The sequence below is a fragment of the Coregonus lavaretus genome (genome assembly GCF_964263955.1).
Source record: "Coregonus lavaretus genome assembly, chromosome: 27".
Taxonomy (NCBI): Eukaryota; Metazoa; Chordata; class Actinopteri; order Salmoniformes; family Salmonidae; genus Coregonus; species Coregonus lavaretus.
This window is the reverse complement of record NC_140014.1, coordinates 43,063,402-43,077,106: the sequence shown is the minus strand read 5'-3', so window position 1 is coordinate 43,077,106 and position 13,705 is coordinate 43,063,402. Positions and strand designations below refer to the sequence as shown.

Genomic DNA, 13,705 nt, shown 5'->3' with positions numbered 1-13,705 from the left:
AGAGACAGAATAACAACAACAAAAATCCAGAAAAACGCATGTCAAAAATGTTATAAATTGATTTGCATTTTAATGAGGGAAATAAGTATTTGACCCCCTCTCAATCAGAAAGATTTCTGGCTCCCAGGTGTCTTTTATACAGGTAATGAGCTGAGATTAGGAGCACACTCTTAAAGGGAGTGCTCCTAATCTCAGTTTGTTACCTGTATAAAAGACACCTGTCCACAGAAGCAATCAATCAATCAGATTCCAAACTCTCCACCATGGCCAAGACCAAAGATCTCTCCAAGGATGTCAGGGACAAGATTGTAGACCTACACAAGGCTGGAATGGGCTACAAGACCATCGCCAAGCAGCTTGGTGAGAAGGTGACAACAGTTGGTGCGATTATTCGCAAATGGAAGAAACACAAAATAACTGTCAATCTCCCTCGGCCTGGGGCTCCATGCAAGATCTCACCTCGTGGAGTTGCAATGATCATGAGAATGGTGAGGAATCAGCCCAGAACTACACGGGAGGATCTTGTCAATGATCTCAAGGCAGCTGGGACCATAGTCACCAAGAAAACAATTGGTAACACACTACGCCATGAAGGACTGAAATCCTGCAGCGCCCGCAAGGTCCCCCTGCTCAAGAAAGCACATATACATGCCCGTCTGAAGTTTGCCAATGAACATCTGAATGATTCAGAGGAGAACTGGGTGAAAGTGTTGTGGTCAGATGAGACCAAAATAGAGCTCTTTGGCATCAACTCAACTCGCCGTGTTTGGAGGAGGAGGAATGCTGCCTATGACCCCAAGAACACCATCCCCACCATCAAACATGGAGGTGGAAACATTATGCTTTGGGGGTATTTTTCTGCTAAGGGGACAGAACAACTTCACTGCATCAAAGGGACGATGGACGGGGCCATGTACCGTCAAATCTTGGGTGAGAACCTCCTTCCCTCAGCCAGGGTATTGAAAATGGGTTGTGGATGGGTATTCCAGCATGACAATGACCCAAAACACACGGCCAAGGCAACAAAGGAGTGGCTCAAGAAGAAGCACATTAAGGTCCTGGAGTGGCCTAGCCAGTCTCCAGACCTTAATCCCATAGAAAATCTGTGGAGGGAGCTGAAGGTTCGAGTTGCCAAACGTCAGCCTGGAAACCTTAATGACTTGGAGAAGATCTGCAAAGAGGAGTGGGACAAAATCCCTCCTGAGATGTGTGCAAACCTGGTGGCCAATTACAAGAAACATCTGACCTCTGTGATTGCCAACAAGGGTTTTGCCACCAAGTACTAAGTCATGTTTTGCAGAGGGGTCAAATACTTATTTCCCTCATTAAAATGCTAATCAATTTATACAAATGTTGACATGCATTTTTCTGGATTTTTTTGTTGTCATTCTGTCTCTCACTGTTCAAATAAACCTACCATTAAAATTATAGACTGATCATTTCTTTGTCAGTGGGCAAACGTACAAAATCAGCAGGGGATCAAATACTTTTTCCCCTCACTGTAAGTGCATAAATACATACATAAACCACAAGCAATAACTACAGCAGACAACACGTGGATACTGTTCATAATTCACTTCATAAATGATGCAGTTATTTGTTCAATTGACTGATACTGGGGTGGACGAATGATTTCTGGGCTCTGGCAGTTTTGTGATTCATGGGTTCTGTATGGACGGACTGATGGAAAGAGCCGGCACTCCCTGGTTGAGCGGGTGTGTCAGGTCATGGCAAAGCTTCTAAAACAGAACAAGGTTTCGGGTTACTTCAATGTACTGTACATTCTCAGCCATGCCTCAACATGTTCTGGAATAATCCCATAAGAGCTCTCTCTCTCTCTTTATGGCCTTTCCTCCTGTCCTCTACCTGCCTCTGTCACTCTCAAAACTTCAGTAGGAAGCAAGGGGAGGAGGCGAGCACCTGAGCCCTTTACTACTTACGTGGTTTGAGGAGTTAAGACAGGTAACTTTGGCCAACTGAGTTCAACTCGGGATAAGCGGTACCACGATAGTGGTTCACCTTTTAGCCAGGTACATTTTTTTATGACAACGAATCCTCCAGAACTAACCTGCTCCGGGGTAGGCTAACTCGGGGATAACTCTGCGAGTTGAGGACCAATCAAATCAGATTCCCTCCGTCTCGCAAATATTGTATCGTCATCCCCTTCATTTGAGGAAGACTACGGATTAAATATTTTATTAAATCAAATGGGTTTTTTGTGTGTGTTATAGTCATGGTAAAATACCTATCACATTATACATTTAGTAATGACAGAATGCATTTGAAACTTCATGCGCAGTAAAACCGGTGTATTATATTAATACAATAATTTTATCGAGTGGGGAAAAAAAGGTGCTTGTGCATTGATAAGCACACCAAAGCACACTGAAGACGGCATTAACGATAATTAATAAAATACTGTCACTTCTAAAATACTATTTCACACCATATCCTGCCGAATTTACAAGATAACTTGTCTTTCATTTTGATTTCGGCACAAATGAAAATGTGGCACTGACTCTCCGATGGATTGATGTTTCAGCATTGTCTCAGTGAAGGGTTCGGCGTTCAACTAGCAGCACTGACTCTCCCATGGGTTGATGTTTCAGCATTGTCTCAGTGAAGGGTTGGGCGTTCAACTAGCAGCACTGACTCTCCCATGGGTTGATGTTTCAGCATTGTCTCAGTGAAGGGTTCGGCGTTCAACTAGCAGCACTGACTCTCCCATGGGTTGATGTTTCAGCATTGTCTCAGTGAAGGGTTCGGCGTTCAACTAGCAGCACTGACTCTCCCATGGGTTGATGTTTCAGCATTGTCTCAGTGAAGGGTTGGGCGTTCAACTAGCAGCACTGACTCTCCCATGGGTTGATGTTTCAGCATTGTCCCAGTGAAGGGTTCGGTGTTCAACTAGTAGCACTGACTCTCCCATGGGTTGATGTTTCAGCATTGTCTCAGTGAAGGGTTCGGTGTTCAACTAGTAGCACTGACTCTCCCATGGGTTGATGTTTCAGCATTGTCTCAGTGAAGGGTTCGGCGTTCAACTAGCAGCACTGACTCTCCCATGGATTGATGTTTCAGCATTGTCTCAGTGAAGGGTTCGGCGTTCAACTAGCCACGTGCGACATACACACGTAGTTAAAAGCCTGCTAGTTGTCAGCAAGCGGTCGAGCGATATCCACCATCGTAGTACGAATGAAGCCTGAGCTGGAATGTGATGCCAACTGAAGCTGGCTAGCTTTAGAAAACCCTGAGTAGATCTGGCTTCAATCATAGTCTTCCTCTCTTTAGCCTACCTCTGATACACCCGTGTCCTCTGTCCCTGTCCCGTGTGTAATCACTACACCCGTGTCCTCTGTCCCTGTCCCGTGTGTAATCACTACACCCGTGTCCTCTGTCCCTGTTTAGCGTGTGATCACTACACCCGTGTCCTCTGTCCCTGTTTAGCGTGTAATCACTACACCTGTGTCAGACACATTATCAACTTTAGTGGACTGCCTATCAGACACGGAGACATGCTGAGGGTAAGATTTTTATTATTTTTTTATGTAGGGGGTAGATCAGCTTTAATATTGCAGATAGATTGTAGGGTAAGAATTAGCTTAACTTTAATAGTACATTTCAATAATATAAACACATGATCTTAAAATCACAAGTTCATGCTTAACACTTCACATTTATTTTCATATTATTTTGCCACGTTAGCTGGACTATAGCCCTTTGAAAACCTGTTCTCAAAACGGTGCTGAATGTTATCAGTATTTCTGTCCCTAACCCCGGGTCTTCTTTCAACTTCTCAGCTTTGGCCACAGAGAGGCAGTACCAAAGATAAAACACAATACAAAAATACATTTACAAAACCACTTTTATATCAATTCATTTACTTTTTGTTATTGTTAGTACATGTCAAAGGTATTTCTATAGAGTGATTTCATTTATGGAGAATGCATATTTTAAATTTCATGCATTTCAATGAAAGACTAGTTAGTATTGATAAACCCTCATCCTTCAACTGCTCAGCCCGGCAAGGTTGTCATAACAATGTCGAAAGCAGTAGAGTTCTATTTCAAGACTAGAATAAGGGGAGGGTGGATTTGAGGCCTTAATGCTCGGACCTGAGACATACACAAAAATCAATCCTACACAGTAACCCGAGTCAGTAAATAAATGACTGCAGACACTTCTCCATGATAAAAGTGTGCGGAACAGAACCATGGAAGTTCACTCCTGGATCAGACAGCGCATTACGCATTAACAAGTCTGGATCATATCCATGTCCATTATTAATATACCGTCCCTGGGCTTGGCCTGGTCCATACATCCTGGCTTGAAACGCGGCTCGTCGAGTCTTGGATACACTCCCGTCCTAACGAACAGAAACAGTCACTCTTTCTCACATTGTTCCTCATCTTCAGTCAAGAAAACAGTGTTGTGTCCTCATGAGCACTCCCCAGGCCCAGGGATATATCACAAGTTTAGTGGTTTAGCTCTGGTCAGGAACAGCACAATGGGGTATAGGTGAACAGAGAAGAGAGAGGACAGGACAGGGGAGAGAGGAGAGGGGAGGGGAGAGGAGAGGGGAGAGGAGAGAGGACAGGGGAGGGGAGAGGGGGGAGGAGAGAGGACAGGGGAGGGGAGGGGAGAGGAGAGAGGACAGGGGAGGGGAGAGGGGGGAGGACGGGGGGGGAGAGGACAGGACAGGGGAGAGGGGAGGAGAGAGGACAGGGGAGGGGAGAGGGGAGAGGAGAGAGGACAGGGGAGGGGAGAGGCGAGAGGACAGGGGGAGGGGAGAGGACGGGGGGGGGAGAGGACAGGACAGGGGAGAGGGGAGAGGGGAGAGAGGACAGGGGAGAGGGGAGAGAGGACAGGGGAGAGGGGAGAGGGGGGAGGGGAGAGGACAGGGGAGAGGAGAGGAGAGCTTTGCCCAGTGCTGTGTGACCTGTATTGCTTGTTGATGAGTCAGCGGGCCTACTACTTGCGGAAGAACTTGAGGTAGACGACAGCACCCAGAATGGCCAGCTCCATCAGAATGATGACTGATAACATCAGCTTGTTGGTCATCAGTCTAAAAAAGGGAGGAGAGACAGACACAGCAACTCAATGGCAGAGGACAGATTCAACAAACTGAAGAAAAACGCCTCTCTTTGCAAAATAGTTCTCAAATTTAGAATAACCTGTATAAATAAAAACATTTTACACTAACCTGAGGACATGGATTTACATTTACATTTTAGTCATTTAGCAGACGCTCTTATCCAGAGCCACTTACAGTCAGTGAGTGCATTCATTATTATGGATATAGTGTAACAGTGCTGTCTTGTGAGACCAATCTGACAAGACCGACCTGACAAGACCGACCTGACAAGACCGACCTGACAAGACCGACCTGACAAGACCGACCTGACAAGACCGACCTGACAAGACCGACCTGACAAGACCGACCTGACAAGACCGACCTGACAAGACCGACCTGACAAGACCGACCTGACAAGACCGACCTGACAAGACCGACCTGACAAGACAGCACAGCTGATGGGACTCACCGGCGAGACATGGCTCGCAGGATCTTCCTGCTCCGGCTGAGGTTCTCCCCAGTGTTGACCAGCTAACAGGTGGACCACAACAAAGACAACAAGAGGTCATCAAAATGCAACATCTTCTCCTCTTCTAGAACTCTGATGGTTATGATTCCAAGACAGTCTCAATTTGCTGCCTCCCCTTGATATTTAATGATCTGACAGGTCTAGATAGCCAGATATAACCAGTATTGTGGTGGAGGAGGTCTGGATAGCCAGATATAACCAGTATTGTGGAGGAGGTCTGGATAGCCAGATATAACCAGTATTGTGGTGGAGGAGGTCTGGATAGCCAGATATAACCAGTATTGTGGTGGAGGAGGTCTGGATAGCCAGATATAACCAGTATTGTGGTGGAGGAGGTCTGGATAGCCAGATATAACCAGTATTGTGGTGGAGGAGGTCTGGATAGCCAGATATAACCAGTATTGTGGTGGAGGAGGTCTGGATAGCCAGATATAACCAGTATTGTGGTGGAGGAGGTCTGGATAGCCAGATATAACCAGTGTAGTGGTGGAGGAGGTCTGGATAGCCAGATATAACCAGTGTTGTGGAGGAGGTCTGGATAGCCAGATATAACCAGTATTGTGGTGGAGGAGGTCTGGATAGCCAGATATAACCAGTATTGTGGTGGAGGAGGTCTGGATAGCCAGATATAACCAGTGTAGTGGTGGAGGAGGTCTGGATAGCCAGATATAACCAGTGTTGTGGAGGAGGTCTGGATAGCCAGATATAACCAGTATTGTGGTGGAGGAGGTCTGGATAGCCAGATATAACCAGTGTAGTGGTGGAGGAGGTCTGGATAGCCAGATATAACCAGTATTGTGGTGGTGGAGGTCTAGATAGCCAGATATAACCAGTGTAGTGGTGGAGGAGGTCTGGATAGCCAGATATAACCAGTGTAGTGGTGGAGGAGGTCTGGATAGCCAGATATAACCAGTATTGTGGAGGAGGAGGTCTGGATAGCCAGATATAACCAGTGTTGTGGAGGAGGTCTGGATAGCCAGATATAACCAGTGTTGTGGAGGAGGTCTGGATAGCCAGATATAACCAGTGTTGTGGAGGAGGAGGTCTGGATAGCCAGATATAACCAGTGTAGTGGTGGAGGAGGTCTGGATAGCCAGATATAACCAGTGTAGTGGTGGAGGAGGTCTGGATAGCCAGATATAACCAGTGTCGTGGTGGAGGAGGTCTGGATAGCCAGATATAACCAGTGTAGTGGTGGAGGAGGTCTGGATAGCCAGGTATAACCAGTGTAGTGGTGGAGGAGGTCTGGATAGCCAGATATAACCAGTGTAGTGGTGGAGGAGGTCTGGATAGCCAGGTATAACCAGTGAGGTGGAGGAGGAGGTCTGGATAGCCAGGTATAACCAGTGTAGTGATGGAGGAGGTCTGGATAGCCAGATATAACCAGTGTAGTGGAGGAGGTCTGGATAGCCAGATATAACCAGTGTAGTGGAGGAGGAGGTCTGGATAGCCAGATATAACCAGTGTAGTGGAGGAGGAGGTCTGGATAGCCAGATATAACCAGTGTAGTGGAAGACTTGGGACCAGGCTGCCATAGTTCTGACACCAAGGGTCCGTATCCACAAAGCATCTCAGATTAGAAGTGCTGAACTAGGTTCTGTCCATATAACCTCATTCATTATGATCCAAAAGGCTAAACTGCTCCCAGATCAGCACTCCTACTCTGAGAAAACGAACCCTTCCCCCAACCCCTTCACACTCAGAGCCTTACGTCTCCAGAGCTTCCCCAATCCCACTCACTCGGTCTCTGGTGCGGTCCAGCTGTTCTCTCTGGTCTCCCAGCTCCTCGATGATGTCCACGCCGATCTGGTCCGTCTCCGCAGCGATGCGCTGACTCCTCTCGATACTCTGACTGGCGTTGTTCAGGTGCTCGTGTCCCTGGAGCAGCAAGGTCCTCTGAGACTGAAGCTGGGTCTGAAACAAACAGATAACATAAAATCAACAATCAATCAATCAATCAATCATCAATTAATAAATCAATCAATCCCTGCACGGAAAGTGCAATAAGCTGTCAGGCGAACGTAGCCCTGAATATATTATTTATCTAGGATCAGCTTCCCTTCCCCAAGTTCTAACCTTAACCATTAGTGGGGAGAAATGCTAAACTGACCCCAGACCATGTAAGTCAGTCTAAACTCACACTGTGTTCGTTCTGAGAGGAGTAGACGCCGTAGGCGCCCTCTGCTGGCCGGGTAGAGGAGGAGGAGGACAGGTCAGAGCTCTTCACCTCTCTCTGGAGCTTCCCCAGGTCTCTGCGGTACAGACGCAGTTTGGTGGAGATGGTGTTACGGTAGGACGATGGAGCACCGATCAACTCCTGCTCCATGGCCTGCAGCTGGAGATCCACCAGGAGAAACACGAGTCATTTCATACCCCCCTAAAATGGTCTGTTCCTCTTCTCCAGGCTTTTTATTTTATTTCATTTTTTTTAAACTTCAAATCAAATTTTATTTGCCACATGCGCCAAATACAACAGGTGTAGGTAGACCTTACAGTGAAATGCTTACTGACAAGCCCTTAACCAACAATAAGTGTTAAGTAAAAAATAGATAACTAAAAAAAATTAAAGATTAATTAATTAAAGAGCAGCAGTAAAATAACAGTAGTGCAACCTAATGCGTGGTCACGCACTTGAAGAAACTTTCAAAGTTCTTGCTGTTAGCACAGCTGAAAACTGTTGTGCTGATTAAAGAAGCAATAAAACTGGCCTTCTTGAGACTCGTTGAGTATCTGGAGCATCAGCAATTGTGGGTTCGATTACAGGATCAAAATGGCCAGAAACAAAGAACTTTTCTTCTGAAACCCGTCAGTCTATTCTTGTTCTGAGAAATTAAGGCTATTCCATGCAGGAAATTGCCAAGAAACTGAAGATCTCGTACAACGCTGTGTACTACTCCCTTCACAGAACAGCGCAAACTGGCTCTAACCAGAATAGAAAGAGGAGTGGGAGGCCCCGAAGCGCAACTGAGCAAGAGGACAAATACATTAGTGTCTAGTTTGAGAAACAGGCGCCTCACAGGTCCTCAACTGGCAGCTTCATTAAATAGTACCCGCAAAACACCAGTCTCAACGTCAACAGTGAAGAGGCGACTCCGGGATGCTGACCTTCTAGGCAGAGTTGCAAAGAAAAAGCCATATCTCAGACTGGCCATCTTAAACTTTTATTTTTATTGGCCAGTCTGAGATATGGCTTTTTCTTTGCAACTCTGCCTTGAAGGTCAGCATCCCGGAGTCGCCTCTGCACTGTTGACGTTGAGACTGGTGTTTCTCAGAACAAGAATAGACTGATGAGTTTCAGAAGACAGTTATTTGTTTCTGGCCATTTTGATCCTGTAATCGAAACCAAAATTGATGATGCTCCAGATACTCAACTAGTCTCAAGAAGGCCAGTTTTATTGCTTCTTTAATCAGTACAACAGTTTTCAAGTGTGCTAACATAATTGCAAAAGGGTTTTCTAATGATCAATTAGCCTTTTAAAACGATAAACTTGGATTATCAAACACAACATGCCATTGGAACACAGGACTGATGGTTGCTGATAATGGGCCTCTGTACGCCTATGTAGATATTCAAAAAAAATTAAAATCAGCCATTTCCAGCTACAATAGCCATTTACAACATTAACAATGTCTACACTGTATTTCTGATCAATTTGATGTTATTTTAATGGACAAAAATATTGCTTTTCTTTCGAAAACAAGGACATTTCTAAGTGACCCCAAACTTTTGAACTGTAGTGTAATTCCTTAAAAACTCTATGCCAGTAGCATTTCTATCTTATCAATGTTATTAGTAAACCACCACAGATCCCTAGTGCCCGCTGGTGAACATTTATAATAATCTGCTAGAAATTTCAGCTAGATCGATACAGATCAGACTTGTGACAGATTCATTAGAAAAAGCTAACCTATACAATGGAAAATAAAATGTCACAGTACCACTTACCACTTCCACTGCCTCTCCATGTCTCTCATCAAAAGTCCTCACCAACCTCTTCTTCTCCTCTGTAAACAGGAACACCTCTGTATTCACTTTTTAAAGGCTGAGCTGCACTATTGTGCTTGGTGTCAGTTTACTTAGAAAATATTTTCTATGTTCATTATGATATGCTAGCATAAGTAGGCGACTAGCGTCTGCAGCTAGGCACCAGTGTGTCATGAACAGCATTAGCTTGAGCAACAATAGTGGAATAGCTGTTCGGCTTCAAAATAAAAGTCCCCCACTGAAACTGACGCAAAACGGATGAGAATAGTGAAATCATGCCATAATTGTACTAGGGCTGGGAAAATACCAGTATCGCAATATTTTTTCCATGGCAAAAATGAAAAAACGAAGCTAACCAAACTATTTGATCCTTTAAAAACCTGCTTCAAGTAAAATATTTTGTGCTATATATTTTGGAACATAAATAGATGTGACTGTGGATGACAACATGTTTGTTTCCAACATTAGGGCTGTTTTCCTAAAGAAGTTAAATCCGCTTCGTGTTTTGTTTCCTTGCCATGATACTAACGAGTATCGCGATACTGGTATCACCCCCGACCCTAATCGTACTAAATCATGCTAAACATTGTTGGAATGCTGTTACATAAATTAAACAAAAGTCAATAATTTGTTAAATTTGAAAAAAATCTGTCGAAATCGCACTGTGGATTTATAGACTTCAGGATTTGCAAAGGGGGGCATACTTGTATTGCAATGTACACAGCCTTACCTATGGATCTTGGGGTCCATGAAATGGGGTATCCCCTCCTGTAATCCCTGTTCACCCACAACTGCGTTGGCCACGCACAACTCCAATACCATCATTAAGTTTGATGACGACACAACAGTGGTTGGCCTGATCACCAAGGACAATGAAACAACCTATAGGGGAGGTGGTCAGAGACCTGGCAGTGTGGTGCCAGGACAACAACCTCTCCCTCAACGTCAGCAAGACAAAAGGAGCTGATCGTGAACTACAGGAAATGAGGGCAGAGCCCGCCCCTATTCTCATCGACGGGGCTGTAGTGGAGCGGGTCGAAAGCTTCACGTTCCTCTGTGTCCACATCACTAATTTCTTTCCTTCTTAATGCGCTACAGAGGGTAGTGCGTACGGCCCAGTACGTCACTGGGGCCAAGCTTTCTGCCATCCAGGACCTCTATACCAGGCGGTGTCAGAGGAAGGCCCTACAAATTGTCAAAGACTTCAGCCCCCCGAGTCATAGACTGTTCTCTCTGCTACCGCACGGCAAGCGGTACCGGAGCTCCAAGTCTGGAACCAACAGGACCCTGAATAGCTTCTACTCCCAAGCCATAAGACTGCTACATAGTTAGTTAAATAGTTAACCAACTAGCTGCCTGGACTATCGGCATTGACCCTTTGACTCATCGCATACGCTGCTGCTACTGTATATATTCTTTTAACAAAACATACATCAACGACATCACACCTGGCCAGACCCCCCTGCTCACACACCTGCCTCCAGCGCCCGCATCACTCTCCGCCACATGGCCTCACACACCTGCCTCCAGCGCCCGCATCACTCTCCGCCACATGGCCTCACACACCTGCCTCCAGCGCCCGCATCACTCTCCGCCACATGGCCTCACACACCTGCCTCCAGCGCCCGCATCACTCTCCGCCACATGGCCTCACACACCTGCCTCCAGCGCCCGCATCACTCTCCGCCACATGGCCTCACACACCTGCCTCCAGCGCCCGCATCACTCTCCGCCACATGGCCTCACACACCTGCCTCCAGCGCCCGCATCACTCTCCGCCACATGGCCTCACACACCTGCCTCCAGCGCCCGCATCACTCTCCGCCACATGGCCTCACACACCTGCCTCCAGCGCCCGCATCACTCTCCGCCACATGGCCTCACACACCTGCCTCCAGCGCCCGCATCACTCTCCGCCACATGGCCTCACACACCTGCCTCCAGCGCCCGCATCACCCTCCGCCACATGGCCTCACACACCTGCCTCCAGCGCCCGCATCACTCTCCGCCACATGGCCTCACACACCTGCCTCCAGCGCCCGCATCACTCTCCGCCACATGGCCTCACACACCTGCCTCCAGCGCCCGCATCACTCTCCGCCACATGGCCTCACACACCTGCCTCCAGCACCCGCATCACTCTCCGCCACATGGCCTCACACACCTGCCTCCAGCGCCCGCATCACTCTCCGCCACATGGCCTCACACACCTGCCTCCAGCGCCCGCATCACTCTCCGCCACATGGCCTCACACTGCACCATTGTCTCTCTCTGTTGCCCACACACTTTCAATATTTAGATAATAAAAGCATTTGACCTTTCCATTGTGTTAACGATGAAGGATTGGGTTGATTTCTAGTTTTTAAGTATACGTTTTTTTAAAAGATGATTGACAAGAAAAGTATCATCCAACCCACTGCTATGTCTTATAATCTCTCTCTCTCTCTCTCTCGCTCTCTCTCTCGCTCTCTCTCTTGCTCTCTCTCTCGCTCTCTGGAAGCATTTCACTGTGATCTTGGGTCCATGAAATGGGGGTGAAAGCCACAAATTAAAATCCATGTTTAACCCACCTGCATTTAATATACCCAATAATTACAACAGGAATAATGTTTTCTGTTGTGTGGGGTCTGTAGTTCCCTGAGGCTTCATGGTCCCCAGGTCCATAGGTAAAGCTGTACAATATCAATGTCCAATACACACATTACACTGTATTGTGAGGTTGATTTCCCACAGTTAAAATCCTGCAATTAGAGCTACAACGCTAATATTGTGAAAACTCTTCACAGTTGCGTTTTGTGGTCGTCAATGAGTAGGCTGACATCCCATTTCATGGACCCAAGATCCATTGGTAAGGCTGTGTACATTGCAATATACACTACATGACCAAAAGGATGTGGACACCTGCTCGTCCAACATCTCATTCCAAAATCACGGGCATTAATATGGAGTTGGTCCCCCATTTGCTGCTATATCAGCCTCCACTCTTCTGGGAAGGCTTTCCACTAGATGTATTCCCCCAATGCAAAGTCTATACATCCAGAGTTCGATTTCAACCGATTTTTTTGTGTTTGTCAAATTAACTAATTGTCTTTTGTTTAATTTCTATAACAACATTCCAACCTTGTTTAGCATCATCTAGTGCAAGTGTGGCATGACTCCACTATTTTCATCATCCGTTTGAATCAGTTTCAATGGGGGGACTTTTATTTTAAAGACGAACCGCCGATTCCACTATTGTTGTTCGCGCCAATGTTGTTCACGACACGCATCTGCTCGGCCCAGCTACCTTATCACTAAGCAGAAGTAAAACTAAGCTAAGACAACAGGGTGGGGGTCAGCTGATGGTAGTGTATTGGAGAGGTATTTAGAATGCAAAATACATATATTTACAGTTACAGATTTAACTTCAACTGTTTTTTTTTTTTTTTTACCTCCTTGACATTTCAGTAATCTGTCGGGCATCAACTTCAGTTCGTCATAAAGGGATTTGTAGATCTCCTGCAGCTTTTCAAACTCTTCCGATGACATTCTGCTTTTATTTTAGCGGCAGGTTTTGTGTTTTGAATCGTCCGTTCCTTTCTTGACAACACAAAAGAAAATGAAACGGTTACATTTACCGATGATACGCTTTGTTGACAAACCGTAAACCCCTAATAAGATCCTCGAGACTCTTTCCGCATTCTGGTGATCGTGTGTCACGTGTCTAGCGATATCCTGCCCAATTATCACGAATGAAATGGAAGTCAAGTACATGCTTTTAAAATCAAAGTAACTTAAATGTCTGTCGGCAGGGTATGTTGATTTTCCTAATATGAATAATAGTTAAAAAAAAATGTGTGGTCAAATTGAAATAATATGCCAGATATTTATATACGGGCATTGAAAGGGCAACTTTCACTGGTGCATTGTGGTCAACGTAGTTTTTGTAATAATCAATTACTGATATCTTTACCTTCTTTCAGATCAATTATTGTTTTCATTTGAGAGTGAAGATATAGACTAGTATCTTACAAACCAAATAGCAGCTATTAGATTCAACTGCACTTTAGTTTTTGTTTTCTTTAAAACACTTTTTAAATTTTAATTTCCATAATTAATCGGTGGAATAAAACTACAATCC

At 45.6% G+C, this 13,705-nt stretch overlaps 1 protein-coding gene across 1 annotated transcript; it reads right to left on the bottom strand.

The window, feature by feature from the left end:
• Positions 1-3,516: 3,516 nt before the first annotated feature.
• On the bottom strand, positions 3,517-13,282 carry vti1b (vesicle transport through interaction with t-SNAREs 1B). The gene is made up of 7 exons (XM_084143682.1): positions 13,017-13,282; positions 9,547-9,605; positions 7,741-7,935; positions 7,341-7,514; positions 5,541-5,602; positions 4,937-5,062; positions 3,517-4,363 (listed from the first exon to the last, which is right to left on the bottom strand). The coding sequence occupies exons 1-6, from the start codon at positions 13,111-13,113 to the stop codon at positions 4,969-4,971; spliced, it is 681 nt and encodes a 226-aa protein (XP_083999808.1). The 5' UTR covers positions 13,114-13,282; the 3' UTR covers positions 3,517-4,363; positions 4,937-4,968.
• Positions 13,283-13,705: the final 423 nt, after the last annotated feature.

Bases quoted from the DNA above. Each gene is read 5' to 3' on its own strand.
- vti1b (XM_084143682.1), bottom strand. From the start codon at position 13,113: ATGTCATCGGAAGAGTTTGAAAAGCTGCAGGAGATCTACAAATCCCTT. The intron at 5,603-7,340 runs GTGAGTGGGATT...TCCACCTGTTAG, and splicing joins TGGACCGCACCAGAGACCGA to CTGGTCAACACTGGGGAGAA. The intron at 5,063-5,540 runs GTGAGTCCCATC...TCCCTTTTTTAG, and splicing joins CTGCGAGCCATGTCTCGCCG to ACTGATGACCAACAAGCTGA.